Source organism: Phoca vitulina, unplaced genomic scaffold, assembly GCF_004348235.1.
Source record: "Phoca vitulina isolate PV1807 unplaced genomic scaffold, GSC_HSeal_1.0 scaffold26, whole genome shotgun sequence".
Classification (NCBI taxonomy): Eukaryota; Metazoa; Chordata; class Mammalia; order Carnivora; family Phocidae; genus Phoca; species Phoca vitulina.
The window spans coordinates 3,739,434-3,755,179 of record NW_022589729.1 but is presented as its reverse complement, the minus strand read 5'-3'; the positions used below and the strand labels follow the sequence as shown (position 1 = coordinate 3,755,179).

The 15,746-nt window shown below is 47.1% G+C and overlaps 1 protein-coding gene across 2 annotated transcripts in view; it reads left to right on the top strand.

Moving 5' to 3' along the window:
* The window catches only part of FAM78B (family with sequence similarity 78 member B), an 89,149-nt gene that overhangs the window by 62,284 nt on the left and 11,119 nt on the right, over positions 1 to 15,746 (top strand). Inside the window, exon 2 of one of the 2 annotated variants that reach the window (XM_032422082.1) lies at positions 13,045 to 13,975. In XM_032422082.1, coding sequence (XP_032277973.1) covers positions 13,045 to 13,567 — 523 coding nt within the window. In that variant the 3' untranslated portion in view covers positions 13,568 to 13,975. Of the gene's footprint in view, positions 1 to 13,044; positions 13,980 to 15,746 lie in introns of both variants that reach the window. The other variant, XM_032422083.1, reaches the window with a different exon arrangement.

The window sequence follows — 15,746 nt, the reverse complement described above, 5'->3', positions numbered from 1 at the left end:
GGCCGCTCTTGCAGGTAATAGAGGTATTAATAATACTTGACTTTTGAGAGTCCCCTCTGTTTGCCTTGATTTCTGCCTTGTCACCATAGCTGTTGCACTCAGTCTGGCTCCTCTGGTCTTGTTCTTGCTCCAATAAACAGACCTTTGACTTCATTTTCTAGTCACTACACCACTGAGGCCAAGGAGCCTGCACCCCAGACCCCACATTGACACCCCCCACCCCCGGTACCCAGACCCTCGGGTCACTCCTGAGTCCCACCCTTGGCTTGGTGGCCCAGAGCAGGGTCTTTCAGCCTCTCCCCTGGTCTGTTGGCCTTTCTACCTACCTCCCCAGTCCTGGTCCCCCAAAGGGGCCTGAGCCCTGTAGGCTGTTCTGTCGGGCTAGCTGATGGGGTGGGCAGGACTGGGAAGTGGCAATCTCTCCTCCTCAGGCTGGGATCAGAGAGGCTCAGGCAACTCTGGTGGGTGGTGGTGCCCCGGAACTCCTGCTCTGGTTCATTCATTCATTCATTCATTCATTCAATTGTAAATATCTAGTGACTTCCTATTCATCTTGGGGAAGATTTAGCCATCATGTGATCTTGACCTTGAGGAACTGTCCCCCATAATGATTCCCAAACCAGATGGGAAGAAATCACAACTACTACCTAGACCAGCAAATACAAAGAATTCGGAGTTCCGGCCCCAGCCTCCAGCGGCATTAGGTCCAGATGTCAGGGTGGGACGGCAGAGAGGCTATCTCCTCCTGGGGGCTGCCTGGGGCCCCCCGCCAGCCATCCTCAGGATTCCCCGTCTCTATCAGATGCATATGCCATCATCAGATTCAGCCCCCAGAAAACCAGCTGTGTCTTTATAAACAACAGTAAAAGCTGCAGATGTTCTGGGCTAAAAGTCAATGAGACTGCAGAGCATGCAGTGCCAAGCTGTCAGTTCCCCGAGGCTGGGGAAATGGGAGGGCCCCAAGGTGTCCTCCTCCAGGGACCCACCAAAAGATTCCAAATGAGGAATCTCACTTGAATAGTACAAAAAGAAATAAGCCAGCCACGCCTCCCCCCAGTCAGTGACAGAACAGGAGGAACAAATGCAAAGAAAGAGTTTGGAGGGTCAGAGGGCTGTCATCACCACAGGAGCTGGATTCTAGAGCATAGGAGCTCCCGGGAAGGCTGGCTTGGGGCTGGGACCAGGCGGGGTGAAGGCGGGAGCCACGTTTCCTTCCACCCCAAATGCACAGGTTGGAAGCATGACGACCAGCAGATCAGAACCACCTGTCAGGAGCCGTGGTGGCTTCCCAGCTGCAGGTGGTCCCAGAGACTCAATCAGGAAGATGCCAGAAGCCTAGAGGGGAGAGTGAATGGGGCCCCAGGCCCAGCTTAGATCCAGGGCAGCCAGCCTGAGTCCCCACAGTGTCTTTGGAGCCCCGGGAAAACCAACTGGGTGGGGTCCTATGTTCTGGGAGGAGCCCCTCATCCTGAGCGAACACCCACTGCACTTCTTTCTTCTGAAATCAGATTTCTTCCCCCCTTGAGGCCCTGAAAATCCCACCAGCCATCAGCACGAGTGCCTCCATGTGACAGCACTATCCATGAGCTCCGCCCCCAGGCACTGGAAGAGGCTGGAAGGGCCAGGTGGTGGTGGGGGGAGTGGGGCTGCACACTCCAGCCATGGTAGTCAACTGAATCGTCTGCTTTCATCCCTAGAAGCCAGACAAACGAGGGACAAGAGGAGAGGGAAGGTGGACATGTGTTTTCTTCCTCTCATTTAGGAATTTTGCTACTACAGATAGATGCTTTGTTAAAATTGAGAAATTTTATCCATCCATATTGGATGGATACACCAAAATGTTAAAAGTAGTTACCTATGATCACAAGATTATGGGTCTTTCCCTTTATTTTTATTTTGTTCTTATTCTAAAAAATAATTATTTTGGGGGCACCTGGCTGGCTCAGTTGGAAAAGCATGCGATTCTTGACCTTGGGGTGTGAGTTCAAACCCCACGTTGGGTGTAGAGAACTACTTTAAAAAAAAAAAACTGTATTTATTCTGTAATAAGAAGTGATGAGTTACGTAACAGGATTGCAAATCATGAGCGTGAAGCATTGTGGACAGAGCTGAGTAGGCTGAGGAGTGGCTGCCATTGACCTGGGGAGGCAGTGCGGGGCACGGGGGGCTCACACCGACCTTTGTGCAACTCTGGACATTGGTGCCTGTGAACCAGCCAGATGGTCTTAGCACCACAGCACAACTCACGGCTGTGTCCTTGGAGCTGCCTTTGGGAGGAGGATTGGAACCCTCATTCCAAAGACAGGAGGAGGTGAGGAGCCTCTGAGTGCAGGTAGGTGGTGAGCCCCTGGAGGCTGGGCACAGACCCCCACCGTGCCTAGCACAGAGCCTGTGCCCGGACAGCAGACACGGTGCTCCCTCGGGACACAGCCTGGGCCTGCGTGCCTGCCCCACACGTGTGAGTGAGGACACTCGCTGTTTCCGCTGCCCCGGTCTGCAGCTGTCTGTGGGGAAGGGCGCTTTGCTCCGAGAAGCTCAGAATTGGAGTCGGAGGTGAACCATCCTCAGACATGACCCGGAAAACTGGCCGCTGACCCAAGACCTCAGGCATGTCAAATATAAACAAGCCAGCAGAGGCCTCTGAGAACCGTGCTGGGCTAGGGGGTCCGCCAGAGAAACTGACCCCCCAGTCGTGAAGGATAAATACGTAATAAGAAGGTGTCTCTAATGCTAGTGAAACCCAGTCTAAACAGAACATGAGTGTGGCCGCAAGAGAAGCCTTTCACTTAAACATGGAGCCTCTCCCAACACGGAAGGCTCTTTAAAAACACTGGAAATTGTCTTTTCTGCTGTGGGAAAAAATACCTCCCTGTGTGCCAAGAAAAAAGGATGTGGTCAGAAAGGAAGGGGCGGAGGAGGAGGTGGGAGGCTTCTTGGAGTCTGACATAAACAGTGCAGAATGAGGAAAAACCTAATTTTAAAACTTACTCTGTAATCATGGTGCAAACCATCTGAGACTCGGGAGCCACGCCAGGGCTGGGATTGGTGTCTGAACAGGCTGAGAGGCTGACTAGAGGCCGTGGGCGTCCGGACTCACCAGGTGACACAGGGCAGAGGCTTTGAATTCCTGTTTCCCCCCACCTCCCACCACAGCCCTCTCCCCAGCCCTGAGCCCTGCCCCTGCCTGCTCCTAGAAGGGGGCTTCTCTTCCTCCTCTCGTCTCCCTTCACCCACCGGCCATGGGCTATTGCTTCCAGCAACTCGTGTGGAGGGGCTTCAGGGACTCGAAGGTGCCGGGCGCTGCCTTTGCCAAATCAGAAGTGACCCTGAGCCGCAGACTCTCTGGGATGTGGCACCGATTGCTCGTCCCAGTACTAGATGGAGAAAAGCCTGAATCCTCGGAAAACATGACATTCTCTTTAATTTTCCACACTCCCAAGTGGTAATGCCATCAGTTTGAGCGATGAAGATGAAGAGAGAAGGCGGGAGCCCCTTCTCAGCATCAGAATGCAGTGAAGTTAACACAGCAGCCAATTTCCTGTAGGAGCAGGCTCAGCGAGGCGGGCAGACCACAGACTCTCAGAGCAGTGCCGTTGATATGATCAGGGCTGATATCCAGCCTTGGAGCTTGAGCAGGGGTCTCCGAGGTCCCCTGTCCTGCCTGCATTAACCCTTTGGCTGGTGGATTTTGGAGAGATCCGGGGCCCTGGGCAGGAACCTGCATAGCTAGAGAGGAGGGAAGGGTGGAGGGTGTCTGTTTAGCAGTTGTTTAAAAAAAAGTTTCAATATTTTAACAACTGGTATGGTGATAGCAAGTGTCTGTCAGCTAATATCACCCATGACTATTATCATTATTTTTTCAGAGCCTTTGGACCACTAATTTAGTACCAGGGAGTCACTGTGAGGAAAGCATGTGATTTTGAATCTGATCCTCGATTTGCAACTCAGCTCTGCCCATTGCTAGCTGTATGACCTTGAGCAAGTTCCCTATTGTGTAATGGAAAGTAGAATGATACCCACTTCATGAGATTGATGTAAGAAGTGGGTGCAGAGCTATTTCTTTTTTTTTTTTTTTTCTAAAGATTTTATTTATTTATTTGAGAGAGAGAATGAGATAGAGAGAGCATGAGAGGGGGGAGGGTCAGAGGGAGAAGCAGACTCCCTGCTGAGCAGGGAGCCCGATGCAGGACCCGATCCCGGGACTCCAGGATCATGACCCGAGCCGAAGGCAGTCGCTTAACCAACTGAGCCACCCAGGCGCCCCGGGTGCAGAGCTATTTCTGAGAGTACTTTGTAAATGTTAAGACTGAACAGATGTGAGTAGAAGCACACAAACCAAAAGAGAATTCTGATTTGGAGCTGTCCAGGGTTCCGAAGTCATGGGGCTCCAGATCTCCACCTGTCCCCAACATTTGTAGGGTCCAAGGAGAGAACACAAATGAAGGCCCACATATTAATTTTAATTAGTTTCTAAATATTTCTAAATATTAATTTTAATTGTAAGTCAACTAATGGAAAGCTAAGGGTGTAAGTCAGACTAAGTGCTAAATCACATCAGTTCTGCCCTCCTACCCTGATCTATCTACACCTTTATAACAACCTAGAAAGCAAAGTTCAGATTTAGAATTCTTGGACTCCTCAAAATTCTGTGCTAGAGTGTAGCAGCGCAGGAATAGCTGACCCCCAGCTGGCCCCACTCCTCTTCCCACCTTGGCTTGTTACCATATTGAGAGATAACGGATAATCACGCATATGCGTGTGGATGCTTAACACATATGTCCAAACTCCATGTGCACCCCCAACAAACAGCCAAGCTTTGGCCCACACAGGTGGAGTAGACTGCCCTTAGGAAGACAGAACAGGGAAGAGGCCTGCATTGACCCTGGAGGCACATTTGGGGCCATATGGCTGGGAATACTGAGATCCCAGATACCCAGACTGTGGTCTAGAAGGAGGGGAACAGCCTTCAGGTGGGCATGTCTTCTTAGCCCCACAGGCCCCTTGCTCAGTGTGAAATGGCATAGCCAGAAGATACCAGAGTGGGTCCCTTAAAGCATAAGGACAAGCAGGGGCTCCTCTCACCTGGGCTGAGGGGCAGTGTCATCTTGGATCCCAAAGCCTCCCCGGGAGCTTGAAACAGGCTTGAAACCACCCATCCATCAGGGGACATCAGTGTCAGCAGTGCCCCTGAACACCTGGCCTATCCCTGCCCTCAAGAATGCTGCTATTGGCCCCCCCATCCCCTTGGTGACCACAAGGCTTCAGGGGGAGCAAAGTACAGCTCCTTCAGAGAGGTTGCTCTGCCCCTCGTGGGCACTGGGAGAACTGGCTGGAACCTGGACCTCAACCCACTTATTTGAATGAAATGCTTCACATGAGCTTCTTTAAATGGGATTTGCCTTTTTCTTCTAAAAATGGGATGCAGAAAGCATGAAGGTTGCAATAATCGATGTTTTCATTATTAGCCCCATTGGTGAGTCCATTAGCTGTGAGCTTTGGGTCAAAGACTGATTGTCTAAAATAAAAACATTGTGTTTATCACCGTGAGGAGAGGGTTGTAGGAGAAGGAGGGGAACGAGATACTAACGTGGATCTAGCCTGTTATAGTTTACAAAGTGTCTGCTCACATTCCATCACTCCAGTTGATCCTTGTAACAGCTCTGATATGTAAGGAGCCTGGAGTTATTTTCCTTCCCATTTTACCCACGAGGAGCCTGAGGCTGACAGGAGCAGCTTGTCTGAGGCCAGCCAGCTGTCACCTTGGGACTGACACCCAAACCACTGAGCGCAAAGAGAAAAAATGAGATGAAGAACTCATTTAAGGTTAAGGTTAAGACTAAGGAGCTTTCCCACAAGTGTGGTGAAGGAGAGAAAGCAGGGTTTGGGGTCAGAGAGACCTGACTTCAGATTCTGGTGCTGCCCTTCCCATTGGTAGGACTTTGCACAGTTTGCTTGGAGCTTCTTTTCCTTGTGTGTGACCTGCGTATCATCAAATCTGCCTCACACAGTTGCTGTCGGGTGCTTTCCCATGGAAGGATCAGTGGCTGTTAAGTTTCCTTCTTTCCCAACACTGCCCCCATTGCTCTTCCTTACTAACACCTAAAGTCAGATCTCACTTGTACCACATGCAGTGCTACATACTTTGCATTCATTACCTCATTTAATGTCCACACCAAGTACATCAAGTAAATCCTATTACTGTGTCCTATTTTGTAGGTGGGGGAACTGGTACAGAGTGGGCAAGTGACTTGCCTAACTGACACAGCCAGTAGGTGGTAGCACTCGGTTTACAAGCTGAGGCAGCCTGGCTCCAGAAATCCTGCTCTCGGCTCCTCTGCCCAACCAGCTCTCCACCTCGCTCTCTCCTCCCCTTTGTTGCCCAACTTCTTGAAGGAATTACCTGAACTCCCGTTTTTTTCTTGTGCTTGCTCATTCCCTCCGTAACCCCTTACAGGATGGCCTCCACCAGCATATCTTCACTGCTGTCTTGATAATTAATAAATCTCATAGTCTTTTCTTAACCCCACTTTCTTCAATTCATGTGGCTTTTGGCAATGATGGCTTCCTGAAATTCTCTTGACTTTGGAAGTGAGCTGTCCCCATTTGCTGTCTCTTCTGCTTCATAGGTTCCTCTTTGTCTCTTGGCCATCTGAACAAGCCTCCTAAGGTGTCTCTTTCATCCCCCGTGGTCTCACCATCACCATCAGCCAATCCTCTCCATGCAGACAGTTGCCAAATTTACACCTCTAGCCCTGACTTTCTCCCAAGCTCTCGATCCAACTCTGCAATTCCACAAAAGCAGCACCTCCCAGTTGAAACTCAATCTCTTCCTATCTTTCACTTAAGATCATTTCAATACTTACCTATTCAACAAATGATTCTGAACTCCTTCTATGTGCCAGGCACTGTTCTAGGTACTGGAGATATGGCAGTGAATAAACCAGGAAGTCAGTGCCTTCTTTGGGGTTACCTTTGAGTTGCAGGGTGAGGGGAGAGAGACCATAAGCAAAGTAAGTAATATAGTGTATTAGACAGTGGAGAAAAATAAAGCAGAGTCAGGGCATGGGGAGTGCTGGAGCAGGAAGTTGTGATTTTAAATATGGTTGACAAGAAAGGTTGCACTGAGAACATCATACTTGAGCCAGGAATAATGGAGGCAAGACAGCAAGCCTTGAAGATCCTGAGGGAAGAATGCTTCAGATAAAATAAAGAGTACATGCAAAGGCCATGAGGTGGGAGTTTGCCTGGCATGCTCAGTGAGCAGCACAGAGGCCAGAATGGGCAAGAAGGAGAGAAAAGTTGATGGTGGCCGAGAGGAAATGGAGAGCCAGATCATGTAGGGCCACATAGGTCCTTTTAAGAACTTGGGCTTTTCCTGAGTGGCTTAGGAGCTGTGGAATCATTTTGAGTTGAGGACTGACATAATTTCACATTTGTTTCACAAGATCACTGTGACTGCCATGTTGAAAATAGACCAGGGCAGCAGAACAGAGGTTTTAGCAAGGAGGAGACTGGCTAGGAGGCTAGGTCAACAATCCAGGAGACACATCTCTAGCGTGGATCAGGGTAGTGGCAATGGAGGTGATGGATGGACAGGAGATGAATTCTGGATAGATTTTGATGGCATCAACAGGATTTGCCGATAGTGCATGGAATGTGAGAGTGTGGTCAAGAGTGACTCCAAAGTTGTTGGCAGATGGGCAGTTGGGTCTATGGATCTGGAGCTCAGGGAAGCAATTCAGATTGGAGATAGAAATTTGGAAGTTGTCAGGATTAGATGGTACTTAATAGCCATGAGACTGGATTCACCAAGGGAATGTGAGTAGATAGAAAGGAGAAGAGGACCAAAGACTGAGACCTGGCACCTTCCAAAGGTAAAGGGTTGAGAAATGAAGCAGAATCAGCCAAGGATGGTGAGGAAGAGCTCATGAGACACAAGGGGCAACAGGAGTCACGTGTGTGCTCCCTGTGCCAGCCACCATGTTCTGGGGAAAGATGCAAAGACAAACATGACTCCATCTTCACTCCCTCATGGAGGAGTCAGGGCTTCGCACCCTGAAATACCACTGTGGGTGGGTCCAGGGATGGCTGTGGAATGTCAGAGGCAGTGAGACCACACCTTGTTACTTCTGAGAATGATTTTACACACACACACACACACACACACACACACACACACACACCAGTCAACTGTATGTGGCTCTTCTGGTTATTTTACTTTACCCCTTCTTTTTGTCTCTGATAGGCAATCAGTTACCAAGCCAGAGAGTACCTACTTTTGCAGCATCTCCCATACGTAGCCCCTCCCCTCCGTTCCTTCCAGCCTAGCTGGAAGCCTCATTAAAGATCACCTACAGTGTTGCAAAAGCTCCTAAACATCCAGGTTCCCTCCCATTGGCCCTCTAATTCTCCTTCTTCCATCATCCTTCTTCCTGGCACATCATCTCCTGCTCAAAAGTCCCACCACCCCTGGAATGAAGCCCAGTGCCTAAGCCCATTATTAAAGGCTACTTCACAGACTGACTCTGCCCTGCCCACCCAGTCTTGTCTCTACTTCCCAGGTGCCCTCTCTTTCCTGGACACTCCATGTTCATGCTTAAGGCCACATGTTTGCCCATGGTGGAACCTCCCACCAGGGTGTGCCTTTCTTTGTTCTCCACAGCTCATATCCCATTTCCTCCACAAAGCTCTCTCCCTATAGCCAGCATGGATGTCCATGTCTCCAACGTCCTGTATCACTTGGAGTCTGTGTCCTTCACTTTTGTATGTAGCTATATAATGGCATGAACAGTCACTAAATACATTTATATTCACCAGTTCATTCATTTTTGTGTGTGGCTTGTCTGCATCCCCCTCAAGGATAAATAACTTTCAGTGTTAAGCATGGTGCTATTCTAATAATAGAATACATGAATAGTAGATGTTAGTCTTTTTTTAAAGGTGAGGGAATATATAAAAGGTAAAACTGTGATAAAGCACTTTGTTGTGCTCTACCAAGCTCCAGGTAGATAGGCATGAAAGTGATTCAAATAAAATATTTATTCCTTCAACAAAAATGTATTAAGATCTACTACATGCCAACAATGTGTGAGATACTAATGATTCAAAAATAAGTCACAATCCCAAGCCTCAAGGAAATCATAATCTAATGGGGAAAACAGACATATAAACAAATAATTATAATATAACCTGAGAGCTGTAAAGAGCTGGATATATCCATGGGAGCATGGAAAAGAAGGCTTCCTGAAGGAGGTGATGCATGTAATGATTCTCAAAGGATGAGTGATTAGATCCAGTGAGACTGTAACAGGGGAAAGAGTGCTTCAGGCAGCGGACATGGCACGAGCAAAAAGGAAGAGGTTAAAACAGCATGGTGTGTGGAGGTAGGGAGGCCAGACCACGGAGGGCCATATATTAAGGAACTTGAATCCTATCATGTGGGTGATGCCAATGATGCTTTTGAAGGGTGTTAGGTGTAAAAAGGACAGAATCATGTCTGTGTGTTTGAACAACAGTGCGGCTAAAAGATCAATTTGAAAGGGATCAGGATTGGATGCAGAGAGGGCAGTTATGCCATTCCCTGTAGACCAGGTGGGAGATGCTAAGGGCTTGGATTTAAATGAGGGCAGTGACAGCTGGATGGAGAAAAGGAGATAAATTCAAGCATCACTTATGGAGCAAAATTCATAGGACTCAGTGATGCAATAGCTCAAACAGTCTAGGGGAGGGCATTAGGAAGAGCCAAAGATAACCCTTACTTCTGGCCGAGAAGACTGGGTGAGCAGTGGGTCACCCCTGGCAGAGAAGGGGGAAAGGGCCAAGTGTACGCTGGAGGTGGTGCGTTCACTTTGGGACATATGGAATTTGAAGTGCCTCCAGCATCCCATTCAAAGTAGTCCTCTTAAATGGTCAGAGAGTGACTCCAGGGTACTATCACGCTTGGAATTTGTCAGGGACTTCTTTGAAAACCATTACCAGGGCACCTGGATGGCTCAGTGGTTAAGCGTCTGCCTTCGGCTCAGGTCATGATCCCAGGGTCCTGGGATCGAGCCCTGTGTTGGGCTCCCTGCACAGCAGAGAGCCTGCTTCTCCCTCTCCCTCTGCTGCTCCCACTGCTTGTGCTCTGTCTGTCTCTCTCTCTGTGTCAAATAAGTAAATAAATAAATACTCTTAAAAAAAAAAAAGAAAACCATTACCAAAGCCAGTTTATCAGCTACATAAACAAGTCATGCGTTGTATAGGCATGACTCTTCCTGGGGGAAAAGAAAAAGGGCCACTACCTTAGGAAAAAAAAAAAAGAAAGAAAGAAAGAAAGAAAAAGAAATAAAAGTATGATATTTTTGAAAAAGAAACCTATCCACTAGACTTCGTCATAATGAATTTTGGGCTACCCAAAATCAAACCTTCCCTTAATGATGGAGTCCTTCAGTCCCTGAGGCTGTGGGAGAGAACATGCCTCAGACCCAAAGGATTTCCAATAGAGCAGTGTCAGAAGTCACAGCAATGTGGATGGACTGAGTACACAGCCTCCCAAGGTCACCACGCCCATTGGCTACACTCAGCCAGGTGCCTTTGTTTTGATGTGATGATTAAGAAGCTTGTTCTTTTTCTCTATTCCACAGAATCCTACAAGAAAAGGGTATCTTCCTTCTCTCCCAAGACAGGCACAAGAGTGCAACTTTATTGTATTATCTCTGTTTGCAGAAAATCTGGGACCAAACTAAGCTTTGTAAATTTCTCACATGACTGACCTCTAGAACCCTGGGCTTAAGTCTGCTCACATAACTCTAGGCAGGAAGGTGAGGGCAAAAATATGAACTGTGAAGACTCTATAGACAACATATCTTAATCGACCAGCAAGATAGCAAGTCCTGAAAAGGACAGTGTTACAACAGAACCAAAAATCAAGAATCAACCAGAATGAAAAACTCCCCAACCAATGTGCCTCAGTTGGCACAGTGTCCTAGACAGGAGAACAAGTACAATTTTATGCTGCTGAGAATGCTTGTCCTCCCGTCCCACAAAGGAACCAAAAGAACCCAAAGCAGGCCTGGTCACTGTAACCTAAATGGAGAACAGAGCTGAGGCAACACAGAAAGTAAATGCCTGATGACTTAATAATTGTCTCCACACTTTGGCTGGGGGCAAGAAGCTCACTCCAGTGTGTCTATTTCATAAACCCAACAAGCAGATTGGGTCTCACCTGACCTCTGATGCGTATATGATTATATCCCACTCAAACAACACTTATGCCCCTCTGTACAGTAAGGAATGGCTGTAGCATTATTGGGGAGCTGTAGCATTATTGCGGAGAGCTACTCGTCAGCACAGCTACAATGAGCATGTGCAGCAAAATGGGCTCTCTCTGACTTTCTACGTGAGGGCATTTCCTCTTCTTCATCTCTGCCAATCAGGATACATTTCAGTTATGCCCGGCAGTTACCAGGGGCATGGAGACAAGAGAAAAGGTTCTTGCAGCTGTGGGCCCACCTCCTCCCCAGGCAGCCCTGCCTTCCCTTCTCTTCAGACTGGGGCTGACTAGCACAGGGGGAGCTGTGGGGGCCAGCCAGGGGCAGCAATTAGTGTCTCCATGTCCCCGTGTGATGGTAAAGGATGCTGAGACATTTTAGCATCAACTTGACAATGCAACTCTCTCTTAAGCCATTCGTATAAAGCCCTGTAGGATCTTCTGTCACTTCATAAGAGGAAGAACTTTATATCAAACAAGGCTACCACGTCTCAGCTGATGAGTGGAGCATCTCATTTTTTTTTTAATTATTAAATTCTTCTGCACTGTCACTGAGACTCATTCCCAGTCCCAGCAGTGGATATATGCAGAATGTGTAGCCAGGCTCTGCTGACTAAACTTCGACTTCTATTTGGGTTCAGTCCAGCTCCCTGTGGCTGTTCTGAGAGCTGCAATCACACTGGACAGCCTGAGTCTCCTCCACTCTGGCTTTCTCCAGAACCAGGAGGTGATAAAGTATAGTGGTCAAAAGCATAGACTCTGGAGGCAGATGATTCCTAATTCCACCTCTTACAAACTGTAGAACCCTTGGTGTTTAACATCTTTAAACCTCCACCCTCTCCTGTGTAAAATGGAAATAGAAATTCATTTATCTTGTGGAATATTTTGAACGTTAACTGAGATAACATAGTTAAAGTACTTAGCACAGTTGTTGGAATAGAGCAAGTGCTCAATAAGTATCACTATGATGATGATGGTGGTGGTGGTGGTGGTGGTGGTGTTAGTGGTGAGCAGAGGGGAGAGACATGGGCTAAGACATGGGCTAAAATCAGGTGCAGCCCGGAGGAGTAGCAAAGTGTCCAGAATGGCAGGTTTGCTAAACTAAGCAATTGGACTTCCAGGCTGGACCTGAAGTCAGTGGGAGAACAGCACATTAGAGACTATGTATGCCAGCCTACGGCACAACATTTACATTGAGGTGGTTTCCAAGGTGACCATGATCTCCTTGTGTTATCAGTTTCTACGTCTGTTTGCCAAGTGCTAGATTGGCCAATGACTGGAATTTAAGCAACCTTCTTTGTTGAGTAGAAATTCTACTACTGTGATTTCCTGGGAAAGTTTGCCTCCTTTTGCCCTCCTTTCCACCTGATACTTCCCTCTAAGTACATCAAATTGTCACCACCTCTTCCTAACAAACAAACGTTACACACACTCATACTTCCCAAGAAAGTGGTTCTTGCAATGGAATGCCTCTAACCAGCTGATTACAATTCCACCATCCCAACTAGTTGATGCCTCTGTGGGGCTCACAAATGCCTCTCTGAGCTTCCTGTTTCCAGTTGGACCAGCTATGATTTTATTTAACTAGTTTTGGTATTGCTTTTTAATCTTTGTGTTGTTTTGATTTGTCCCTACTTAATCCCGAAGCAGCACAGCATAGATCTTTGACCTGAATTCCCCTCTGAACTTCTCATTTTGCCCAAGTTGACAGTGTTAGTAAGTGGTGGGCACCTCTCCAGCTTTTGAAAAATTCATTCAGCCTCTTCTTTTCTTGTGCATCTCTTCTGCTTTGCCAGGTCAAGCTGGGAACTACCTGACTTGAGGGAAGGGAGAGTAAAAGCCATCAGTGACTCAGATGGGGTGAGCTACCCTTGGTACGGGAACACCACAGAAACTGTGACCCTGGTTGGTCCCACCAACAAGATCTCCAGGTTCTCCGTCAGCATGAATGACAACTTCTACCCAAGTGTGACGTGGGCAGTGCCAGTGAGTGACAGCAATGTGCCACTGCTCACAAGGATCAAGAGGGACCAAAGTTTCACTACCTGGCTGGTGGCCATGAATACCACCACGAAGGAGAAGATCATTCTACAGACCATCAAGTGGAGGATGAGGGTGGACATTGAGGTGGACCCTCTTCAGCTCTTGGGGCAACGAGCCCGGCTGGTGGGCAGGACTCAGCAGGAGCAGCCCCGGATCCTGAGCCGGATGGAACCCATCCCCCCCAATGCACTAGTGAAACCCAATGCCAACGATGCCCAGGTCCTCATGTGGAGGCCCAAGCGAGGACCACCTCTGGTTGTGATCCCTCCTAAGTAGAAGCAGACTGGCCTGACTGTGTGTGGAGCACATGACGCTATGACACGCAGTGAGGCTGCCAGGGGTGGCAGGAGCCAAACTGAGTTTCTGAGCCAAAGCAGACCACTTGGTTTGCCAGCATTTGCAGCCACTTATGAAGAGTAGGGCTGCTTCTTGGGTGGTAGAACCATAATCCTTAGGAAAAGTCCCTTCCTTTTAGGAATAAAGAAATCACTGATTTGACAGACTTGCTGTGATTACCATGCAAGTAGCCATATTTTGGAGCTGACCAGGATGATTCTTTTATCTGAACTACTGACCATTTCTTTCCTGTGAGATGCAGGGGATGGAAACAAAATTAAACAGTGCCTGTGGCAAATGCTGCTTCCCAACCAATTAGAAGTGGGAGTGAAAACATCCACACCAGGTGTTTGTAAGACAGAGAGTCCCACTGTCTGACTGGAGGGTGCTCGGGGAAGGGGGTGGAATGAAAGTCGGGCGGTGAAGAGAATGGGGAGAAGGAGAAATAAGTTGTTACTACAAATTAATACCTATGAATTTATTAGTAGACAATCAGATCTTCAACATACTCAGTGGAATGAAAGGTACACTTAGAGAACTAGAGATATATTGATATTCACTCCATTCTGAAGAGGAGCCTCCTGGGAACTGTCCAGGGTTCTGATGTGGACAGATGGTGCCTCGATGCTTCCATGTACCCACCTCTTTCCAAAATCTGATTGTTCTGAGTATCCTTAATCACAGTATTTGGATAGACAGTTCTTGTATTCTGCAGAAGCTATGATATTTGGGGACTTCACCATGTTTTTTGGTGAAACATTAATTGTGATTTTGTTTACAGCTGCTTACCCTGTTCCTGTTACCAGCCCTAAATTTACAAAAGCATAATTGTTTATAAACCATGGAATCCATGTAGGATTTTGAGAACATTTTAACAAATAAGAATACTATTTTCATTCTTTTGGGGTCTTTTTAGCTTCTGAACGATGTGAACATACAGAATGCACACATGTATATACATGCACACATGCAAGCATACATACCAGGATGCTGATAGCATGACCAACACATGTGCCAGCAGTCCCTACATATGTCCTTGTAGCCCAGTACGTATACTTTATATATGTTTACTTTAGCTTGATTTCACAGAAGCTCAACTTTAACTGCATGAGCACTTGTGAGGAAGTGCCTCATAATGTTTAACTTCAGAGCTCTTTAAAGAAAATCTGAGCTGCTCACATTGTGCAAGACTATATGGCTGAGGTCCAACCATCAAGGATGAGAGACCATATTTCCTTTAGTCAGGCCAATATCAAATGTTTTAGAGAGTTTCCAGTCTTTACAATAAGGACTTTCCCAGCTCTTCTAGCTTACATCACCCAGAAAAGAGCCTTTCCTTTAATTCTCAATCATGCAAACTGTGATACACACACACACACACACACACACACACACACACACACACACGGTTTCTTCATTCAAAATCCCCCAAGCAAAATAATTTTAAAACTGTCACAATGTCATTGTAGATTTTGTGGATGGATACTGGCAGCTTAATCTCAGAGGTGAAAGAGTTGAAGTTCAGAGTAATTATTACAGTCCTATGGTTGGCTTCAATGATGTCTTCTACCACAGTCTGAGAGTGGAGGAGAAAAAGCAGGAGGACTTTCTTATTACTTTTATTTAAAATGCAATTAAGTCTAATTTCTTTCAGGTTCTAGTCCCAGGGGATGGTGCTTATTTACAAGAGAGGGTTAAGAGATCCACTTGAAATCATGTAGTGTTAACCTCACACACAACCACCAGCTATTCTCTTATAGATTAGTTATTGATGGCAAACTGAGCTATTTATAACAGCACATTAATGATACATCAGTGACTCACAGAAGACCTAGAGACATTCCATTTAAAAATAATTCAGCGGTTACATTTGGATTCCACTGTCCTTCCCATGCTTCCTTGTTTTTTATGGGAGCTCCAAAGAGCTCCAGGGCTGAAATAAACCTGCCTATTTTCCACTCTGACATCTGAAACAACAAACTCTCCCTCTGATTGAATTAGATGGGATGCCAGGACACCAATCCTGGAATCTAACCCATGTGGCCCTATCCTAAGAAAACCTGATATTTAAAATTCCAAAATTGCAACAAACCACTGATTAATGAGAAATGATCATTGA